Below are 21,679 nucleotides of genomic sequence, written 5' to 3'. Positions count from 1 at the left end.
TCCTTTCTTGAAATCTGTTGCCTTTTAAGGGATGAAAGGTATAAAGAACTGAGGTTGTTATTCTGCTTTTTTCTTTTAGATCTCTTAATAACATACTATGATCTTTCCATTTTCTCAAGCAGAATTGTCCAAGTGAATGGATCTTGCCTTCCATAACACCTAAACAGAATTGTATGATGATAGATTGAGAGTACTGAGTTACTTCACTGCTTGAGCTCATAGTGATTGTCTAGTCTGACCATAGTTTTCCTTCCTTCTGTCTTTTTCTTTTGTAAGTCAGGGATAATTGCAGCCTGAGATCTCATCAGAAAAAAAAATAAAAAAATCTGTATTTTGATATCTTCTACCTCAAATATACAATAGAAGACTATGACCTAGAGTTGAACTACTGCAAAGCAAGTAGCCATTTGAAAATGAGTAATTGAGCCTCTGGTTTGCAGATAGACTATGTTTAAGATAAGGCAGTTTTGTATTTCTGCTTAGAATTTCCTAATAGAGACACTAGTTCTGTGTTCTGTAAGCAACTTTTCAAAGAAGATTTCATTAATGACCTGCCAAAGGAATAACATCTCATTTGTGGATTTAATTGTCATTCAAGAATGGCTTTAAAATATTATGGAATCCTGTATTGACCACTTGGTATTCATGTCATTATCTCCCACAATGATGTGATCTAGATTGGAAACTAAGTTCCTTCATTTAGACATCTTCCGGCTGTAGCCAGCTTTTCCAAATTGTTTGCTAGAATTGTTGAGGGTTTAATTTCTAATGAAGGCCCATGGTGGGAAATCTTAAAATATTTCCCCTCTTTTATGAAGTAGGCTGAGATGATAGGTCTTGACTCTGTATGCTAAGGATAATAGAAGTCTTGAGAATAATGTTTAACTCTTCATAAGTTGGAGGTGCCAGCATCCCTATTACCTTTTGGTATTTGATACTTTCTCACCACAACGGCCTATTGCCATAGACGTCTATCTAGCGCAAAACAAATGAATAAGCAAAGTTCATTTTAAGGAGTTTTAAAACTTCCTTATAACACTAAGAAAAGGTAGAATTTCTAATCACTGTACTGAACTTAACATGTAAGTGAGCCCACAGTGATAAATGTGCGCCGATGTAAATGATACACTACCACTCCAGGGGCAGGGAATCTCTCCGGGTTAGACTTGCATATGGACCACTTGAACCATCAAAGATTGTTAAAGCTGATTCCCATTTCAAATAGAGCTGTGGGAGTAACAGTTGATCTCCCGCATGTTTAGTTTGTCCTTAAATTTGTAATACTCTATCAGAGTCTTAATCTGATATCATAGCTGGTTTTAAAAGCCCCAGAGGAGCCTGAAATTCCTGATAAGGGACTTGAATCTGGCTCAGAAGTTGCTGCCTAAAGAAGTGTTTGGTTTTATAGCAAATGGTTTATCGTATTCTCTGTTTTCATCAGGCAAAAGAGGTGTACTCCTTTGATATGTTAATGTACAGATTTCAGGTTTTCAATTGGCCATATTCCTTTAGTGTATAAATCAGTCTGATCACTATCTTGTGCTTTATGAAAGGTGTGCCCAAACTCAACTATACGTTATTATAGGATGTTCATGAGGGCCTGTGGAAAAAACTTTCAATAAGGCAGGCTATGGCTCAGTCTCCATAAAAGTGTTACAAAAAAAACATCGGTACCATAAAATATGTTTTGTAAGGAACATGATTTTCTATTGTTATACTGACACTTTATGTGCTTCATGAATCTGTCTTGGGGCTACTCTCGAGCCTTTGTAGCATAAGCTGACTTCAGCAATATTTGTTTCTTCTGAAAACCTCAATCATAAAAATCAACTGTGTTTGTCTAGCTTCTCTCCAGGAGTTCTAGGTATTGGTGAAGTCAGCTGATGAAAACTTTTTGTGTAGGATGCTCTTTTGTGGTGTACTGCTTGAGAAATGGTCTTCAAAAATATTTCCCTCCTCTAAGGCCGTGTATGTTCCATTCTGTTTCATGCACATACCTCAAGTACTTCAGCTCACTGAGCCTCAAACAGTGGCAAAATCCAGCTAGAACAAAGTAATTCTGAATTGTAGTGAGACAAATGTTATACATATATTATTATATGCATATACTATATATATGTATATATATAGTGTGTGTATATATGTTAACTATATATAGTTAACAATATAACATTGTTATGCATACACATTACACTGTAAGACACACTGCTCTGCCCACCTACTTTTCAGGATTGCTGATTACTGGGCCTCACTGTTAAGATAATATTTCTGGGTCTTTAGGACTTTTCTTTTCCCAGGAAGACGCTGCCAACCAATTCTAGAGAAGGGTTTTTTTAATTAGTATCAGAAGAGTCTATGGTGGCCAATCCAGCCACAGATGTCCCAGATAAGGTTTCTAAAGCAGCCTGCGTGATATTGACTGCTGTGGCCATCCTGACTGCAAGAGTCAGCTCTTCCCTGAGAGGTGTAGTACTTTGTTGAGGTTTGGGATGGGAGGGAGAATCCTCTGGTGTTTTTCATTGACAAGATGTGATATGCTCTGCACCCCAAAAGACCTCAGGAGATAGATGGCTCAGATTGTTGACTCCTTGTGCTTCCCCGTTCCTGCCTCCTTCACATCAGTTTTGTTCTGATTTCTTGGCAGAGCGAGTAGTTTTCTGCCAGATTAGTGAGTTGAAATTGGCTCACCAAGCAGCCAAAAAACAGAGCAAATAGAAGTGAGGGCACAGGACCACCACTTCTGTCGGTCTTGAGCTTTTGTCATCTTAACAGTGTCTTCTAATTGCACTCTGAGGCAATGCCTGTTCATTCGGTGCTTAAAATCTCTGAGTCCCAGTGGAAGCAACACTCCTCAAACACTGATCCCACAGTTACTAACTATAACGTCTTGCCTAGGACAGAATAATAGTTAACCTTTCTTGGAGGCAAGATGTCAAACATCCATTGTACTAGGAGTTATCTTTTGAAGAATGTGTTTTGGGGGAGATCAGACTTGTTGTCACTATAAGGTGCTGTCTTGTGGTCCGTCAACAGCCCTGAGAACCTTCATCAAGTAGTGACAGCTCACCTGAGGAGAAACCAGGTATTTCTGTCCTCTTGCATGGACACTTAGCTAGTAAAAGGAGGATCTTTCTGACAGGTAGTGAAACCCACTTGACACATTTATTCTGGGGCTTGTGGCTGAAAATAAAAGGCCATTGTCTCTGTTTCCCATCTACCACAAAATTCTTCCTCTTTGAGGGAAAGGAAATAAAGGCAGTTTTATATTGTCTGTCACAAGCTTTTTCAGTAATCCATCCTGCTTCCTTCTTCCTTGGAAGAGTCCATCACACCTGTATTTTGCCTTTGAGAGGAAACTGAGGTGCTCTACATGCATTTTGACCTTCTGTGGTTGTTTAGCAGTTGGCAAACCTGAATGCATGGTACTTCTGCACATTCACAGTTGTTTGTGCATATGGGCAAAGCATCTTGAAGAGTTACAGTTACCACAAGGTAATTAACTTTCTCTAATCTTGTTCATCTTGGAGCCCTTTTTTAAAAAAGGCAGTACTGGAGAAATTGCTAGTTGAATATTCTGGGGTTTTCTTGTAAAGTGGATTTTTTCAAAGTCACTTTAAGTTAGGGATAAAAGTAAAGGATATATGCCTTGTCTTTAAAAGCAGTGCTTTTCTTTTCCCCTCTTCTCCTTCCCTCCAGTTAGGAAAATCATTATTTTAGAAAATGTGGAGATGAAATACAGGCTCCTACCTAGGGCTTCTTTGCCTGTCTAATTGTGTGAGTATTTTCACACATCTTAAACACAGGGGAGAAGGACAGAACAGAAGAGCTATGGCTTTTTGGCAGTTTCTTCTTGCAGCTGTGCTGCTCTCTCTAGGTCAGCCTGCAGTAGAGAAATTCGGTTCAAGCACCAGCAACACTGCTAAACCATTTTGTGAGGAGGTCAAGAGTTGAATAATCATCCCGTTGATAAGTGAGCGAGCCAGAAATTCCATTCAAAGAGGACAGTGACTTCCTGTGCTGCTTACCTATTATAGGTCACAGAAATCATGAAGGGAAAACGGGGGACTGAGGGCGTTCTAGCACATGACTGTTTATGTAACTGTGACTTTTAAGTTTTATTTGCTGCTGTTGATATAATAAAAGGAGTTAAGACAGGCCTTTGTGTCTTTATTAAAATCATGATTTTCTTGCAAGCATCCCTATGGGAAAATCAGCATTGCTGTGGCTCTGGATGTATAGTCTAATCAGATGTGGCTGTAAGTGCTCTTTAGAGGTAGAGCCTGTGGGGTGTCAGTCCACGGTGTGCAGAGCTTCTCTGGGGCAGTCTTACAGCACACACGTCCACATGGTCTGGTGGGCGTGGGTACCTGCAAAGGTTGTTCAACCCAAGGAAATGGCATTCACTCTTTTTTATTTTAAAAACTTAAAAACCAGCCTGAATACAAAAAGGGTAGTTTGTAGGCAGCTAGACTGAGCAATTTATATAGGATATCATGGAATAGACTTCCCAGATATGACTGCCAATTTTAGGCCTGTGCATGCTGCTTTCTATAGTACCTGGTTGTGGAACCAGCAAGGGTTTGTGTGAAGGTGACACCCAGAGACAATGGGAATTAGAAAGTGATGTGATACTAGCAAGTGATCTCTTGTAATTATTTTTTACCATTGCTAAAATGAGGCACGTACCTTTAGGTAAACTTATGTACACTGTGTACCTACTGTATTCAGTCCTTAGCTCCTTCATTCTTTTCTCCTCTGTACTATCTGGTCTGCACTAAATTCTGATGTGACACTTTTGTGGCTGGTAGTTCGCACTGAATGTACCTTTTACAGTTAGGACTTCAAGTTCCTCTCCTCTAATTTCATCCTGGAGCTTCTCCAGTATGGCTTCTGCTTTCTTTGTTCCACTAAAACTGTTCTGCCCAGGGTGGCTAGCAACCAGTCTCTGGCAAATTTCAAGGCTTCTGTGCCAGTGGTACTTACTGGGTTTGGCTGAAGGAGGTGAGCATCCTTCTGTATTCCAGTTCTAAAGGGCATAAGTTGGCTGACTGTCACAGTGCTAAGATGGAGACGACGTGCGCCTGTGTTCTCTTCTTGAATGTGCAGGCATCATGTGATGGCAAACTCCTCTTATTCGGATATGATGCTGATGGTAACAGTCATGATAGAACCTGGGTTACAGCACCTGTAAAGAGAGGGTATTCTGAAACGGACTGCCAGAAGAGCGAATTTTGGCCTGTGGCCTGATCCCTAATCCTTGTTTGAAGGTTCCAAGAAAGCCGACAGGAGGGAGTAGGACATGGGAAGCCATCCTGGAGGCCAAATATGAGCGCACGAGTTTACAATCTGTCTCACCTCTTCCTTGGCCATGACTAGTTAAATGCCTTTACAGTTGTCCATGCCTTCTCAGTTGTCAGCTGCTGCTTCTCTTCATTCACTCCCCTTTTTCCTGCTATTTTTGATAAAAGTCACATGAGGCTAAGTTCTAGGTTGCTCAGGTGTTGCCTCTGCCTTATTTTTGATGCATCTGCCTATTTACTTGGTCTTAAACTGATTGCTCATCTGAGTCAGTTTGTGTTTCCTCAGAACTCTTTATGGATGGCTTACTGCTTCATTTAAGTTTAATGCATCCTTTTAAATTCTTTAGGTATCTTTGCAGAGCTCCTCAGTTCCCTGGTGTAAACCTATCACTTAATCCTAGCTCTTTCAGTAGGCTTAGGTATAGTGTTTAGTATAAGATAATACAGAGAATTGTTTATGATAGGTGTTAGAGATGGAATAATGTAAGTTGTTGGGGCAACAAATTAGGAAGATGACCTGGGTGCCAAATAGCCAACAAATGCAATTGTAACTTTATTTAGACTGACACAAACTTGAATGATCATATCTGAAATCCTTATATAGATCAAGATACTTGATATCAAGATACTAAAAATGAGGTTTGGCTCTCCTATCCCTTTAAATCCTGGTCCTGTAGATTCCCAGATTTTTCTTGAAATGTAACTGCTAAAGTTAGGGCAATCTTACCTAATTTATCTTATCAACAATTTTCCTGTGTGCATTTCTTTGAAATGATTTGACTTCTGCCTACTTTTGTATTTGTTTTAATTTTCATTCTGTAACCCCATAACTGCAATTTCCATATGTTTTATATCACTGTAACATATGGATTTGCAATATTAATTCTGTATTGAAGTTCTTTAATTTACTCATTGCACTGAATGATTAAAGTGAAATTTTGTCCCTCTTAGCATGAAAATTCAGTCTCTTTGCGGTGGGTTCCTTAGCTGTAGCCTCTTCTCAGGTAATCTCTGGTGGTCCAGATGTTGTTCTTTCGATCATGTTTTCACTGCCCGTGTTTTGTCAGTCAGTGCCGCAACTTGGAGACTCTTCCCTTCTCCGTGTGCTGCACAGACTGTTTCTAGATCTAGCCTGCTACATTCATATTTCTCCACTCCAAGTCCTACAAAGTGGAACTGTGGATCATGTCCCACTTGCCATTTTCAGGAATGACATGTGTACATTACATTGCGTACAGTTAAAATTTCCAGCATTTGAATTGGGTGGCTCAGTATATAAATCGACAAACATGTTTGTCTTTTTCAGTTTTCAGATATAAGTAGTTTGGGCAAGTTAATATTTACATTTTTGTTGATATCAGGGTCAAATTCTAATCACTAATCTAAGTAAAAGGGCGGATGCTCACAAAGTGAAATAACATACTTTGGGATCAAGAAGATTTGTCTGTCAAACAGATCTCTTGAAGAGGAAACAGAACTTCTCCATATTTGAAAACAAGCAGATGGGTGGGCGAGCGAGGGAAACTGGCACTTCTTCAAACAGTGCTTCTGCACACATTTGTGATTTTGCCAGAGGTTGTTTGATTTTGGGCTACATCAGTGGCAGCAGTCGCCCAACAGCACGTTGGTGCCTTCTGTCTTCGCTGACAGGAGTGGGAAGTACTTGTGTGAGGCTCCTGGGCGCTGTGTGATGGGGTAGTCCCAAAGCATGTAGGACACCTGTAACTTCCACTAGCCTCTGCCAGTGGCAAATGGTTTGGGAAGCAGTTCTCCTTCCAGAACTGCCATGGAAATCAGGAAGGAGAAGCATTGACAAGTCTTGACTCTTGAATCATGTTGAGAAGAGGCAATCTGATGAGTGGTTACTTGGTAAAAATTGGCGAGATTCCCAGCCAGGTCTTGTTGCAAATGAAGTCAGTGAGAATTTGCCTCTAATTCTGAAGTTACCCCTTCCTGCTTTGCAACTTCCTTGTTGTTTCTTAGCCATGTTTAGCATTTCAGGCTGCAATAGAAATGAAATGCCAGTAGCTTAACGTTCATAAGTAATTATGTAATAACAAACTATGGTATGTTTGTGGTGGAGAGAAGAAATTTAAATGTGGTATTACATTTCTATTCCTAGCTTTCAAGGGCTTCTCACTGGAGCTCCTTAGCTGTGTTGCGAGAGAATGGAAAAACATGTCATGCAGATCTTCTGCCACAGATGTGAAATACGGCTGAAATTTCTCCACGGAGGTTGGCTCCTGTTTCAGACAAACCTGGTCTGGGTGTCCCATGAATCCTCTGAGTTCTGAGGGAAGGTTTTATTTCATTTGAAATCACAGGAAAGTTGGTGGATTGGCTGATTTCTCCTGGAGTCCTCAAGCTTATTCAAACTCACAGGCTCATAAGTCAATGTGGATTAAAATCCTGCCCTGAAGGCCTTGAATGGGAACTTTGCTTAGAAATGAAATTGCCAGGCTTCACCGTTACGCTTCTAAACCAATGCACTACTGTTTAAAAGAAGGCTTGACTGAGCTCATGATAAGGCACTGATGCTGGCTTTTTCAGCATTAGCCTTACAGCCTTAAAATGCAGCAGACTTGATACTGCAGCAACTGAGGGAATTACTGAGAAGAGGAAAATTAGAACCATGTCAGCAGTTAGAGGTCTGGTTTCTGGGTACAGAAAGAAACTGCACTGGTGGAAAAAAAATCCATCTGGCTTTTGGGATAGAGATGCTGCAAAGGAAATTTGCCCTTTGTTATGGAGACCGCTTGGAGATTTGAGAGTGCTTGTGTGGTTACAGGTAGACTAGCAACAGGAGGGGGAGCTCTCACTGCGTTACCCAAAGAGGAGGGAAATTCTGGACTTGGTAGCAAGCCTTTAAATGAAGAGTGCTGCACTCCTGCTGCTCCCTGTCAATAAAATGTTGGTGACTGCTCTTCATATACGCAAGACCAATGGAGAATGTGCGTGTCTGGAAAAAGCAAGGCAATCCATGTCCTGTTTCTATCTCTCCTACTATTGCTACCTTTTTTTTTTGGTTCCAGGCATAGTGTAGTTGTGTTACTGTCAAAGAAAGCTGTATTGCAGCTATGCCATAGCAGGTGTAGTTTCTTTCCCCGCATCCTTAACATCAACTTCAAATACCATTGTCCTGTTCCTCAGCTACACCTACACTCAGCTATGAGTGTTCGCTGAGATGTCAGCTTTAGAGAGGAGGGATAGATAGTGAAAATACATGCGGGACATTACTTTTATCATTAGAGCAAAAACTGGTGCAGGTGAGAAGGAATAATTCATTTCCAGTGCAAGTAGGATGAACAAGATTGAGAGATTTGTAAAACAGCATTATTTAACTAGTATTTTAAAGGCTGGTTGCGACTAGGAAATGTATCAATATTAAGAAATTGAGGTACACGACAAGGAACAGAGAAGTTTGGGGGTTCCCATTTCCTCTTGTGACCATTTACACTTAAATATCTCTCAAACTGTAATTTTTGGATGACTTGCTGAGTGAAGGGAAATGCAATTATCCCTCCCTATTTATGGATGGGGGGAGCAGAGACACAGAAAGTAGGGTTTGCAGGGGAGAGAAGGGGTTGTTTTAACACAGACGGATGTAAGCAGACATATGGATGTAGGTGGTAAGATGCAGGCTAGCTCTGGCTCAGAAGCTGTGTAGTGGTGTCAACTCTAGGCTGTGTCCCAGAGGATGTGACCTGCTCTTGGTGTATCAGTTCAGGCAAAGTGCCAGTAAGATGCTTTTTTGGCTTCCAGTCCAGAACTTGCTTGCATCGGGGATGAGTGGACAGATCTTTCGTCTGAGTGCACCCAACTGTACAGACATGCCTTAAGTTACTTTTTAATGTTCACAGGGTGAAAAGGGAATACTTTCAGTTCTCCTTTAACCTGCATAAGTGCTGGCTCAACTGATTAGCATGTATCTTCTTTATTTGAATGTGCGTAGTATAGGCCATTATGCACATGTTATTGTTAATCTTGCTGTGTCTGTGATGTGAACTTGGATAATATCAAAATAATTTTAGATAAGTGCTTTGTGTTTTGCGTGGGTTTTGTTTGTTTTGAATAGGAAAGATGCTAGCCCTCTTCTGCTTGAATTACTACTCTAAGATAACTGAGTGGTTTTATTGTGGGCTCATAAAACCTTGGTGATTTTTTTCCAAAGGGTTTTGAGTAAAAGGAACTTACTGTGAGAGACTATTCCTCATATTCTGTACAACACACACACACAAAAAAATCATTGCTTTCAGAGCATATGTTTGTATCTCTACACTCATGATACATTTGGCTGGGTTTTTCCTCCTTAAATTCATTGGATCAAAGCAATAATATAAATCTAAGTTTTTATTAATCAACTTCTCTCCAAGTTTTGTAATTTGCTGGAATTAAATAGGGAATCTGGGGATAATACATGATCATAGATACAGTACATATCATGTAGGCTTATTTCAAGAATGTCAGTGGAGGGTTATATTAAATCTTTTTGTTTGCTGTGGTATGATTACAAAGATTCTTTTGTAGCTTGGAACATTGAGTCTAAAAGCAAGGAATGTGAGAGGTATCTGGCAAGAGAAGATAACATGAATTTAATTCTAGCATTGCTGTTGTTCTTAACTACGTTCTGATTGGCCAGCAAGATCTGAAAAAAAAGTCTTGGTCATGTCTGTATGACTTTGAATACCTATCGGGAAGAAGAGCAATCTAGGGTCACAGTGCTTTAAACACTATCAGTTAGGTCTCAGGAGACACTAGATGTGTTGCAGTTTCTGGAGAGGAGAAAATGTAACTAACTGTGTTCAGACAAATGCTTTGTTTGTTTTTTCTTTTCAGCTAAACTGAGTTTAGTTTAGGATGGTCTTTAAAACTTTATCATTAATGAAGACTGAAAAGCAAATGGCAAGCAAGTAGTGTCTATATAAGAAGAAAAAAACCCGAAGATTAGTTTTGTGTGTATGATATTCCTTTCCCAAATAGTTGGAGAGATGAGAGCTTTAGCCTGTATTCATGTATTAGTCATTTCAGCTATTTGGGAATGAATTGTGTATTATCAGTACAAATTTTATTTTATTTTAGATAGGGGTCACTGCAGGATTGGGCTGAGATTTAAAGTCACTGGAAGAAACTACTTTGAGTAGTTACACACCTGATCCGCTTTTGAAGGCTTGCCTGTGCTAGCTGTACAAAGACACAAGCATCCAGTGATTTCTGGGCCTGTTAAATCCCTGCTTTATACCACAGAGTTTATAATATTTTTCAGGATGTCCAGACTATACTGATAATGAAATATTTGCAATATATGAATATATATTATGTGTACTTGTATTGTTGCATTTTTAGCTGGTTTATTTATGCTGACTGAAAGATGACAGACTTGTCATGATTTTGCCTTCAAAGAAAGACTTATTCATTTTCAAAAAACCTTTTCCTGGTCACTCAGTCCAGGCTGATGCCAAGTCCATGCACTCCAGGGGGATGTTAGGTGACTATTCAGGAGGGTCATGCAGAGGCCAGGCATACTTCATGCTAAGAATTTATTTTATGCAGATTTGGGAATAATAGTGTTGTTCTTGGTTCCACACAGATGGTACCAGACAGGAAGAAGTGGAAGGTGAACTCAGTGAAGAAGAGCGCTGGTTTGGAAATTCTTCAGAAACTCCTTCAGAAGCGTCATATGGCGAAGTCCAGGAGAACTTTAAGTTGTCTCTTGAGGACAGGATCCAAGAGCAGTCCACTTCCCCAGATACTTCTTTGGGAAGTGCAACTCCTAGCAGTAACACAGTGGAGCTGGGATCCATTGAAAATGAGGCACTAAGAGACACATTACAGAGCAAAGAGCACCTTTCTCCTGATGTGTCATCTCTGTGTGAAGAAGAACCTCCTGGTCCAAATAAGCCACTGAGTAGTAACCTGAGGCGGCTACTGGAGGCTGGCTCCCTCAAGCTGGATGCTGCTGTTACAGTCAATGGCAGAGTCGAGTCCCCCGTAAATCTTGGCTCAAATATCTCCTTCTCTCCACCTGCTCATCATGCCCAGCAGCTAAGTGTTCTTGCCAGAAAGCTTGCTGAGAAACAGGAACAAAGTGACCAATACAATGCAGGTAGTCACTTTATATGGAATCAAGGTAAGTGGTTGCCAAACTCAACCACCACCTGTGGTTTGTCCCCTGATTCAGCTATCCTGAAACTGAAAGCTGCAGCCAATGCTGTTCTGCAGGACAAATCTCTTTCAAGGACTGAAGACACTATAAGATTTGAATCCTTTTCCTCACCTTTTAGTTCTCAGTCAGCCAGCTCCACGTTAGCAGCTTTATCTAAGAAAGTGAGTGAAAGAAGCATGACTCCTGGGCAGGAGCACCTGCCTCCGGCTAGTTCTTTCCTTTCTCTGGCTTCTATGACCTCTTCAGCTGCCCTTCTCAAGGAGGTTGCTGCAAGGGCTGCAGGCAGCCTGTTGGCTGAGAAGAAGAAATCACTGGTTGCAGAGGAACCCCTGCAGCTTTCAGAGATGAAGCAAGAGAAAGCAACTCCACCACAGTCTTTGGAATTATTGTTACTGCCAGTCCCTAAGGGAAGAGCGTCCAAACCCACTAGTACAGGTATGGCTACAGTTTCATCCACTAAGTAGAATGATTTGTTTTGCTATAGGCTTATATAATATCTCTTCAATGGGTCTGGATTTGGTTTGATTCCATGTATTACAAGAATAAGAAATAAGTACTTTAGGTAAACAACAGAAGAGCTTTTTAAAATACCACTTGAAGACCAAACTGTCACAAATGTTTCCATATTTGAAAGATACAAGTGTATAGTTCAGTACTTTTTTTTTTAATTCCATACAGTGGTATTTTTCCTTCTTACCAAGTTCAGAATAAGTCCACAAAAAATATTTAATGGAGAAGATCAAAGAATCCCTGTTAGGGAGCTCATGGTATCAGTGAGCATGTATAAAACTAGTGCTTTTGAAATACTGGACAAGGGAGAATTCTCCCTCCTGCTGTCTCTGTCACAAATGGACTTTTGTATAATCGCTTACTACCCTGTCCTAATTTACCAGAGTATATTATTATGTTGCCACTTTTCATTAAAATTTTTTGCAGCAGTTCGGTATTTTACAATCCTTTGTCATTAAAAAAAAGAGCGAACTGCATTTTTCTGATTTGCTCAACAAGAACCATTTTACACTCCTGACTTCCCTCCACCAGTTCCAGCTGTCGGCAGTCAAGGAATCAGGCTTACAGGGAATAAGAAGAAACAATCTGGGTAACAAAAGCTTTCAAGAACTGGCAAGCCATGCAGGGAAATTTAAATGATCCATCTTCAAACTAAGGAAAAATAAGGTTTCTTTCATCTCTTTCTATAAAAAGTTCACATTTCTGGTAGAACATACAGCTTCAGGTGTCGTCAGTGTTCTCCCTGGAGTGGTGTTCTGCTGCAGAGGGGAAGGAAGCATGTCAGCTATCTCCACAAGATGCACGAAGTGGTTCAGTATTTATTTCAGCTTTATCAGGCTGGGTTTTATCAGGAATACTAGCTTGACTGTACAGGTGTAGCAAGCCAGTTTACAGACGTGAAGCCTGACATGGATGTTGTATAATTGCACTGCCTTCTTTCTGACCTAGCCTCTTTGTTTAGGGATATTATGAGGTCTGATCTGTCCCTGTGCAGGTCTTGGTAAAACCTCATAGCTATTGGATGGACAGCCATGCTTGTTCCTCCCTCGGAAGAGGAGGGGGAGGGATGTGATGAGGTGCAGCTGGTACCAGTTTTTTGCTCTGAGTTACATGTGTTCTACAAATGCTTTGCTGGTGTGTTTTGCCAAGGCAATTAAAGTGGCAGTCTATTCTTGGCATGGGTCTGGCCTAAGGTTTTCATTAGTTTAGATGAAGTCCTTTTTGGAGTAACATAAGCTAAACCAAGAAAAGGTCCTTTTGTGTGGGAATAGGAGTACCCACCCTGGCCACACCAGTGTGACTGTGGTGTTAATTTAATGTAGAAGACTATGAAGACTGCCCTTCATATAAGAAAGGCAGCAATGTATAGAAAAGGAGTAAGGTTAAAATTTATTTGAAGTTATTAGTTTCTTTCCTGCTGGAGAAAAAGCTGTTCACATCATAAGTTTTTCCTGGGGAGAAGTAAATGGTTGTAGTAAAATCCAGGTTCTGCATTTGACCAACAAACTGTGGGATTTGTCTGTGCAGCTTGTACTAGGGGAGTGCTCTGTACCAGCACGCAAGTCTGCTGGTAGTACTGGCACTTTATAAACTAGCTCTGATGCAGCAAATTCCTAGCAACTATTCTCTTCACTGAAGGCCAAGCATACTGTGCTGCTAAAAGATAACAATGGGGGCTGACTGCCTCAGGTCCTTGGTAACCAAGGAATAACTATTCATTTTTTATAATATATGGGACTAGTATCCCAAGAGGAAGGGTGTTTCCTTTCAGTTCATACGCACTGGGCCAATGCCAGTTGGCATCCAAGCAAACTTTACAGTGCAATCTTCATAACAAAAGTTCTTTAAGTCCATTTTCTGATATGCTATTAAGTTTTTCCTTTCTAAATAATTAACCAACTGAAAATAAAAAGCAAGCTGTTGGTTAGCATATCTGGATGTTGATTATGGATAGCCAGAATCCTGGATTCCTTCAGCCATAGAGAAATGCAGCTTGCAAAAACAGGTCACTGTTTAGTGACCTTTGATTGAAGACTTTGCTTCTGTAGAAGTTGAGTAGGGCAGCTGAGCATGTATATTTGCCATGAAAATAAATGTCACACATTCCTGATTCCTTTTGCACCTACGACATTATGGCACTAAAGGCAAAAAATAGTATTTCATTTTATAATGTTTTATCTTTTTGTGTCTGTCTGATTGCTCCTTGAGACTTTTTTTTTTTTTGTCTTGTTCCCAGAGCGAGACATCTTTTTCCAGTAGGCATAGCTTGAGAGGTGTTTTTTTCCCTCTCTCACACTTTGAACTTTTAAGGCACTGGTGAGTTTGCTTTGTTGTTACGAACCTGATTCACTTACCCACCAGCAACATCTAGCTTTGGTTATGAGATCAATACTCAGTGAGATTAATTAGATGTCGACAAGTAAGGAACAGCAAAGATGGAGGCTATTTAAGGGGGAATAAGTTAATAACAAGAGTGTGTCTGCTGCTCTTTTGTCCACCATATTGGGCTATTTGCTCAGAATTATTTCAGGCAAGAAGCTGGAGCCATGGCTTATCAGAGCGTAATCACCTCTGAAACTGCATGTCAGGTTTGGTGGACCTAATCGTTACTTGCATAGGTTATAGTAAAGTGGTACAGAGAAGACTGTAGAAGACTGTACAACTTTTCTATCAATCTGTTAATATTGCCAATTTTATAAAATGCTCGCGCATCACGTTTCGGATGAAACGTGTTAAAGTTCTGATACCGTTTTTGAAAGAGCGTGGGTGGCAGACCCTTCTTACTAAAAGAAGACTGAATCCTTGTTTGGTGTAACCTTTTGCCTGTGATGCTTGCAATTTTGTTCCTGAAGCTTCTTTGGGAAGCACTGGCTGATTGTCTCCTCACTGGAGTCACTCTTTCCAACTAATTGACACCATGTGACATAAAATTGACATCAGTATAAATGAAGGAAAGCTGAAGCCCATAATTTTCTTTCTTATGCTGAGGTTTATGTAGTGTAGTAAAGAGCTAACATAGTTCAGCTTTGGAGACATAATTCCTGTGTACCATTAATTGTCATTGTTATTGGCGAAGTCACATGCATTCAGTCCAGTTCTTTGCATATTTTGTAATGTGCTAAATTACTATTGATCCATCTTGTTTGCAGATTTATTTTTAGTGGGGTGGAAAACAGGTAACGGCTTATTACTCATTTCTTTTCTGGATCCTTTGTGATGATAACCAGAGGCTGGAGAAAAGATTTGATAGAAAGAAAAGAAATGATAGGTAAAAATGCTACCAATATATTTTTTTCTGTGGTTTGTCTCTCTCCTGCCTTTTCTGAAGAAGTAAGTAAAGATATTTAAAAACTGAAACACAATTATATATTATTATGTATTATATATTATTATTATAGCAATTATAGCATTGGTTTTGGCTTACTGTTTAGAGGGGCACAATTTGATAATATGTTGAGTGTGATAGAATATTTCACAAGGAGAATTTCTGAATTTGCAGAAGTGCATGCTTTGACAATGTGTCCTTTTTTGTACTTACATAATGACTACCTAATCAGTTGAATTATGGTGGTTTTGTTTCCTACCTAATAGCAAAGATTATATTTTAGGATATGACAAATCTTTCTGGTGGTTTTTATCACTTAGTTCCTCATCAAGGGAATTTGATGTTTACTATATCCTTATCAGTAGGAAATAACTGATAATAATGAGATTAAATATTTTGAGAGAATTTTTAAATAGCAGGATGCACATTGCTGAGCTCTGGATATTTGAAAATAGTCTGTCTTTTACAGTGACAAAAAAGGCTTCCAATTCCACGGTAATACTAGGCCTTTCTTTATAATAAGCAGAGGAAATAGTGGTGAGAGGATGAATGGATGGTTAGTTGTGTAAAGTCAGCAGCAAGGAGTTTCTCTTTCCTTAATCTTGCGATGGTTCCACACTCAGTAGACTAACCATATTTGTCTGATAAAAGCCACCAAATCCTTTTCTTATCTTAGGTGAATTGGGCAGTAAAGCAGAGTGCAAACATTTAGGAAGGCAGTAGATTTAAAGCTCTGGCAACTAGAGAAGGAAACCCACGACTCAAAGACCCGCGATGGCTGAAGTTGCAGCAGCATCTGCTCAAGCCATAACTAAACAATTTCAGCAGCAGAAGTTCTGAAGTTATTCACTTCTGGAGTTAAATATATCTGATATGCAATACCAGCATGCTTTTCAATTAGGTTGTGGATATGCTTTCTATCCTGCTCCCCTTCTGGCTAACCATCAGATATGGAAATGGATCATTTTTTAACAGTTAAGCATATTTTCCATACCCTACTACAACCAGCCTTTGATAGGAAATGAAGCTGCAAAGTGATGATTATGAGAGACATCCATCTCAGTTCAGTTAAATTATAAGGAACGTTAGGACCAGGTGAGGTAGAGTAGCATTCCCTACTGATTAGCCAAAGGATGTTTGGGACATTAACCTTTATAAATTATGGTGACCTTTCTTAGAGGGAGAATAACTAGATTAAGGGGAAAAGGGATACTTGGCAGGGGGGGCGGGGAACGGAACTGAAATTTTTGGTACATGTTGTTGTTTAACTGATGTGTCTCTTTGCAGATGAAATTCTAGCATTGAAAAATGGTATCTTGAGTATGTTTACAAGGGGAAAGTATTCGACAAGTGGCTGTAAAGGATCCTCTCTTTTTCTTCCCCCTTCTGCTAAGCCTCAGAAGAAGAGGGAGGAAAACCTTTCCAGTGTCCGATCTGTGGTTTGGTTATAAAGAGGAAGAGTTACTGGAAACGGCACATGGTGATTCATACAGGTTTGAAAAGTCATCAGTGTCCACTCTGTCCATTTCGCTGTGCACGCAAGGACAATCTCAAATCACACATGAAGGTAAGGGAAGTGTTTACTGACAATCAAAACACTTGAATCATCAATCAAAAAATGATAGTGTAACAAACCTTTTGCATTTGCAAGAACAAAATTTCTCTAGTTGTACTACTAATGATGCCTTTATTTAAATAAAGAGACCATAAAAAGAGAAAGAAATAACTTTTTTCCCTTGCTTGCCTTTCCATTTTATGCAATGTGGAAAGTGCCTTGGATTATGTCAACTTGGTGCAGCAGAAGCTGTCGATGACTGATTTAGTTCTGGACCTGGAACCACCAGAAGCAGGGACCTTAGCCGAGATGCGACACCATGCAAACACAGCAGTGCTGCTTTTCAGGATGCCAGCTAGTATTTCTGCATGCCATTGCATCACCCTAGGTGGGCATACCAGCTCGGCCAGCACTAGCAGGGATCTCTCCATTACTTTCTACAGACAGGCCTGCAGTTTTAACTTTTTTCTTGCTGTGGTTTTTAACTGCAGGCACTTCAGCAGTGAAGCATCCAAACCAAAATGAATGACAGATTATACTGTAATGTTTTGTTTTCAAGTGTTTCCATTAAGTTTAAAGCGTGCCTAAGTTTTAGGCTCAAACTGAAGATGACCTTTTGAAGGAAGCAACATCTGTGTTGATATGGAAATACAAAAATGTAAAGAAACTCTCTGTCTGCTTAGCTGAAGTACTACGTTGTTGCAACATACAAAGTGCCTGCTGCCTGGTCTTGCAAACTGTAGAACATGCTTGGTGAAGTAAAAATGGTACCTTGTCCCATTAGCCCATGGATGAAGAAGTTGAAATGCAAAAAGTTTCCCTTGTTAATGCAGTTGAGTTTTATAATAACAGTGAAATGATTTATTATAGTTAGTATGTTGTCTGTTTTATACAAATGTGTGTAACAGAGTACCAGACTGGTGTGGAGGGGGACAGAACTGCCTGTTCAGCTTTTATATATGCTATTGCAGAATCTGGGATCACGAGACAGGAGTCTAACCTTGCTTACACCCAAGTAACTATTCACTTCAGTGTAAATGATTCAGGTGATTCCACTGATTACAACAGTAGATCTTGCTGTATTTCAGGTCTTTGCTAGTCTGAAATCATCCCCCTAAAGTCTGAAGGCTCCTCCCTTAACACTCCTGCTGTGGATCAATGCCCTATTCCTAGGCATCCTTGGTGTATCATGCTAATCCTTATCAGGTACAAGTAGGTTTGGTGTTTATGGCTCTTTCTTTTAGGACTGGGTGTTCCATGTTGACTAGAGGGCACAAATGACCATCCCAAGTAGATGAGTAGAAAGAATGGGAACACAGCATGATAAGAAAGGTTTTTTGTTTTCGGTTGTTGATAGCCTGCACAGAAGCATGCATCACCTAAAAGCTTTCTATTCCCTGGCAAAAACCTGTTGTTGTCCCCTGCTTTGTAAAGGACATCCCTATTATTCCTTGCAGAATTTCTTGTTCGCTGCTTTTTTTCGCCTTTTTGGAATTATTATTTGCAGGTTGAGGGCTTATCGCTTCCTTTTTGGCATAGTTATTTCCATAGGTGGTCACAGGTAGGATGTTGGAGAAAATTAGGGACTTCTTCACTGTCTGTGTGTGCTATCAAATTGATGGCTATCTGAAGCCCTTGTGCTCTTTTCTGCTTCCCACCTAACATAAACCCCTTCATTAACTGAGCCCATGTCATCTTAAAACAGTTCCCTTGTACAAACATGTAACATATAGTGTTAATTATTTTGTAATATAGTAATTATTACCAAGTAATGTTCAGTTAGACATCATTGAGGTCATAGTCGGACCCAGAGCTGCTTGACACAACTTAAGAGATTACAGCCTCCTTTAGCCTTACTATGGAGATAAGATCTGAAGTCTCCTCAGTCAATGCAGTCCGGTCATGCAGGTCATGATGGACTCAGTGGTCTTTGCTGGTAAAATGGCTCCCTATTTAAGATGAAGGCAATTGTCTTACAAAACTAGATGGCATGTATTTGGTCTTTTTGTCCTTGTTATAGTCTTATAGATAGATGTAAAGAATCACAAGCACAAGAATCTGCAAGATATTGTTTTACCTTAATTTCAGTGGGTTTCATACACTTTTCTCAATTGAGTAGGCTGTTCACAAAAATATTTTCTATCACATCAAAATTGAAGCAGGTGAATGAGGTAGGGGCATGTTAGTCCTGTGTCCAACAGTGTCAGACATAATTTGAATTCCCTTTGGTGAAAATACAAATTGATAACAAGATTGAAAAGAAGAAATATCGGATTTATTTTCTCATTGTAAAAAAAGTGCTGCTTTTAAATCTGTATGTAAATAAGTATGAGATTATAATAACTGACACTTATATAAGCCAACAGTGTTCAAAATTGAATGAATACACATCAGAAATGGTACAGCACAGCTGGGAGCTACTTAGAATGCAGCGTTCTGGTTATGCCAGTTGGATGTTTCAGTTCTCTTCGTTGTCCTAGGATCCTTTGGGAGCTACCTGGCCTTATCTCCTTCCTGGCAGAAAACCCACGAAGGTAGAGCTGCCTCTAGCTCTCCACCCCTCTCACCCTCCCCATGAGTCAACTGCGGCTACAGGTGAAGACACGTTTTTCAAATCCAAAAAGACTACTCAAAATTAGGGTACTAGGCTGGTGTTTGTCATTCATTATAAGCCAATTTTTATTCTAGGATGCTATCACAAGCCAAGCTTTTTTCCTTTATGCTACTCTTCGGTTTTCAGGTTTTGTGTTCTATTGATAAGGATGACAGGCAAAACCTGCTGAGCTGTTTTGTCCGGCTGCAGTCCTCAAAATCTAATAGTGTTGTCTTTGTTTCCTCCTAGGCAGCATAGCCATGCGCTGAAGCACCTCCTCTTTTTTCTAGGTTCTTGTAGGCATTTTCCATTGAAACTGGTTATTTAGAGATTTAATTTCCATAAGTGGTTTGTGTGTGTCCATATGGGCCTTCCTTATTGTGTGTATCTTTAGGTTAACGAATAATAACTATATAATATAAATACTGTGTAAGTTTATGGTAATTATAACATATCAAACAATACAACATTGCCAACATTTTTGGTGTCTTGTCCCCTGCTAGAGAAAATCTTAATAGAGAGCTGGATTGATTCCCGTCCTGACCATATTCAGATCTTCATGTGCTACCCACCATGTTGATGAAGTGTTCTTCCAGTAAGGGCACTTTGCCAGGACCAACTCACAACTGGAGGCAAGGAAGTGAAAGGCAAGAAGGGAAGCAGAAGGAAAGTTTCCACACAGACACACAATGAACAAGGGAGGCTGAGTACACCGCCTTTTAAGACACACAGTGTTATCTGCAATTGTTATATGGCATTTAGCTTCCACAGGGACAGGCACCTTAGAAAAATCCTAAAATAGACACAGTACGGAGTTTTATTAGTCTGTTTTGGAGACAAATTGTAGGACATGCATAACCACAAGTTTTGGCCCTTATTCCCAGGAATCTGGGGGTAGCAAGGTTATGCTTGAGTCCTTCTCTTGGTTTATCTAAACATATATTCAGTTGGAATATGTTGTTTTCTTCTTGAGAGAGAGAGTATCTTATGTGCTACTTCTGCAGAAAGCAATGGAAAGGGGTGGTGTAATTCAGCAAGATGTATTCAGGCTTTTCTGGTTTTCCTGGTAGGGAAAGAGGGATTAAATTTACCTCAGAGCAATACCACAAGCATCAGTCAGACTTTGGCCAATTGGTGTCTTTGGATCATGCACATATATTCCTCAGCAATTGGTGGACAGATAGGCTGTGAGATCATACAGATATGTTCCAAGAAAGCAACGGGATATTAGCCTGAGCACTTGGAAGGGGGAATGAGGAAGAGGAGCATATGGCCAAAAATAATATCTGTAAATGTTCCTTGAGCTGCTATATAGACATAAGGCAGAAATGGGTGAGCCAGCTCTTCTAGCAGTGGAAAAGAAGGTTGGCATTGTGAACATGTGCTGAAGAATGATGGTATGACAGAAAAAGAGGAAAGGGAAGATTAAGCTTAACAGAAAAGTTAGATGAAATGGCAGGCAGGCCATGTGATACTCAACCACGGGATCTTCCTGCTTCTGTTGCTTATGAAGAGGGACCATGTAGTGAGATCTCAGATTAATATTCCTGTGTAATATGAAGAGGATTATAATCAGCCTCCTGATTAGGGAGAGGCTATTAATTACATGATAGTGGGAATAAGGAAAGGCCCTGAAGAATGTAGCCAGGGGCTCACTACCCCTTTGTGATTTGCTTTTCCCTCTTTCTTCCTCAGCTAGGGTCAGACAACTGAATAAGCATTCCTAATCCATTTTGGAGAAGTATAAGACAGGTTGTTTTAGACCGTCTTCACCATATTGGGAGAAGGAGGTTGACTGTGTTTTATGGGAGGGTGTTTTGTTTAGTTTGATTTAAGCTAACCTTAAAGAGCCCTGGGAGCTGCCTGTGATTCCCTCAGCCAAGGGGAGGTAGTGCAAACTTGCACAGCTTTTCAACAAGCGAAATCTGTGCCCTGAGTCTCAGACAGGTACCACAAGCGACTTCAAATATCTGCCTTTTAATCTTGTCACTTTTTGCATATGAGACAAGGATAAGACAGGAAATACATTGATACCTTAAACCTTAAAGAAAAAAAGAAAGTATTTTCTTTAGAACACCTAGTCCAGTCCAGCCCTGCAGAGAAGCTTTTTTTTTTTTTCCTTTGCTTTCAAGCAAAGCAAGGAAATAGTTTCAAAAAGAAAACACTGTACAAATAATGTACATGTCCTGAGGGGGCGGTTCATATCAAAACTAGCACTGTAGCACTAAACTTT

At 40.0% G+C, this 21,679-nt stretch overlaps 1 protein-coding gene across 1 annotated transcript in view; it reads left to right on the top strand.

Moving 5' to 3' along the window:
• The first annotated feature begins 10,682 nt into the window (after positions 1–10,682).
• ZNF827 (zinc finger protein 827) overlaps positions 10,683–21,679 on the top strand; it is an 81,257-nt gene continuing 70,260 nt past the window's right edge. The window contains exons 1-3 of the mRNA XM_059826882.1: positions 10,683–10,785; positions 10,888–11,898; positions 16,693–16,865. Of these exons, the coding sequence (XP_059682865.1) occupies positions 10,683–10,785; positions 10,888–11,898; positions 16,693–16,865 (1,287 nt within the window). The remainder of the gene's footprint in view (positions 10,786–10,887; positions 11,899–16,692; positions 16,866–21,679) is intronic.

The sequence above is a fragment of the Gavia stellata genome, chromosome 19, assembly GCF_030936135.1.
Source record: "Gavia stellata isolate bGavSte3 chromosome 19, bGavSte3.hap2, whole genome shotgun sequence".
Classification (NCBI taxonomy): domain Eukaryota; kingdom Metazoa; phylum Chordata; class Aves; order Gaviiformes; family Gaviidae; genus Gavia; species Gavia stellata.
This window is presented reverse-complemented; position numbering and strand designations above follow the sequence as displayed.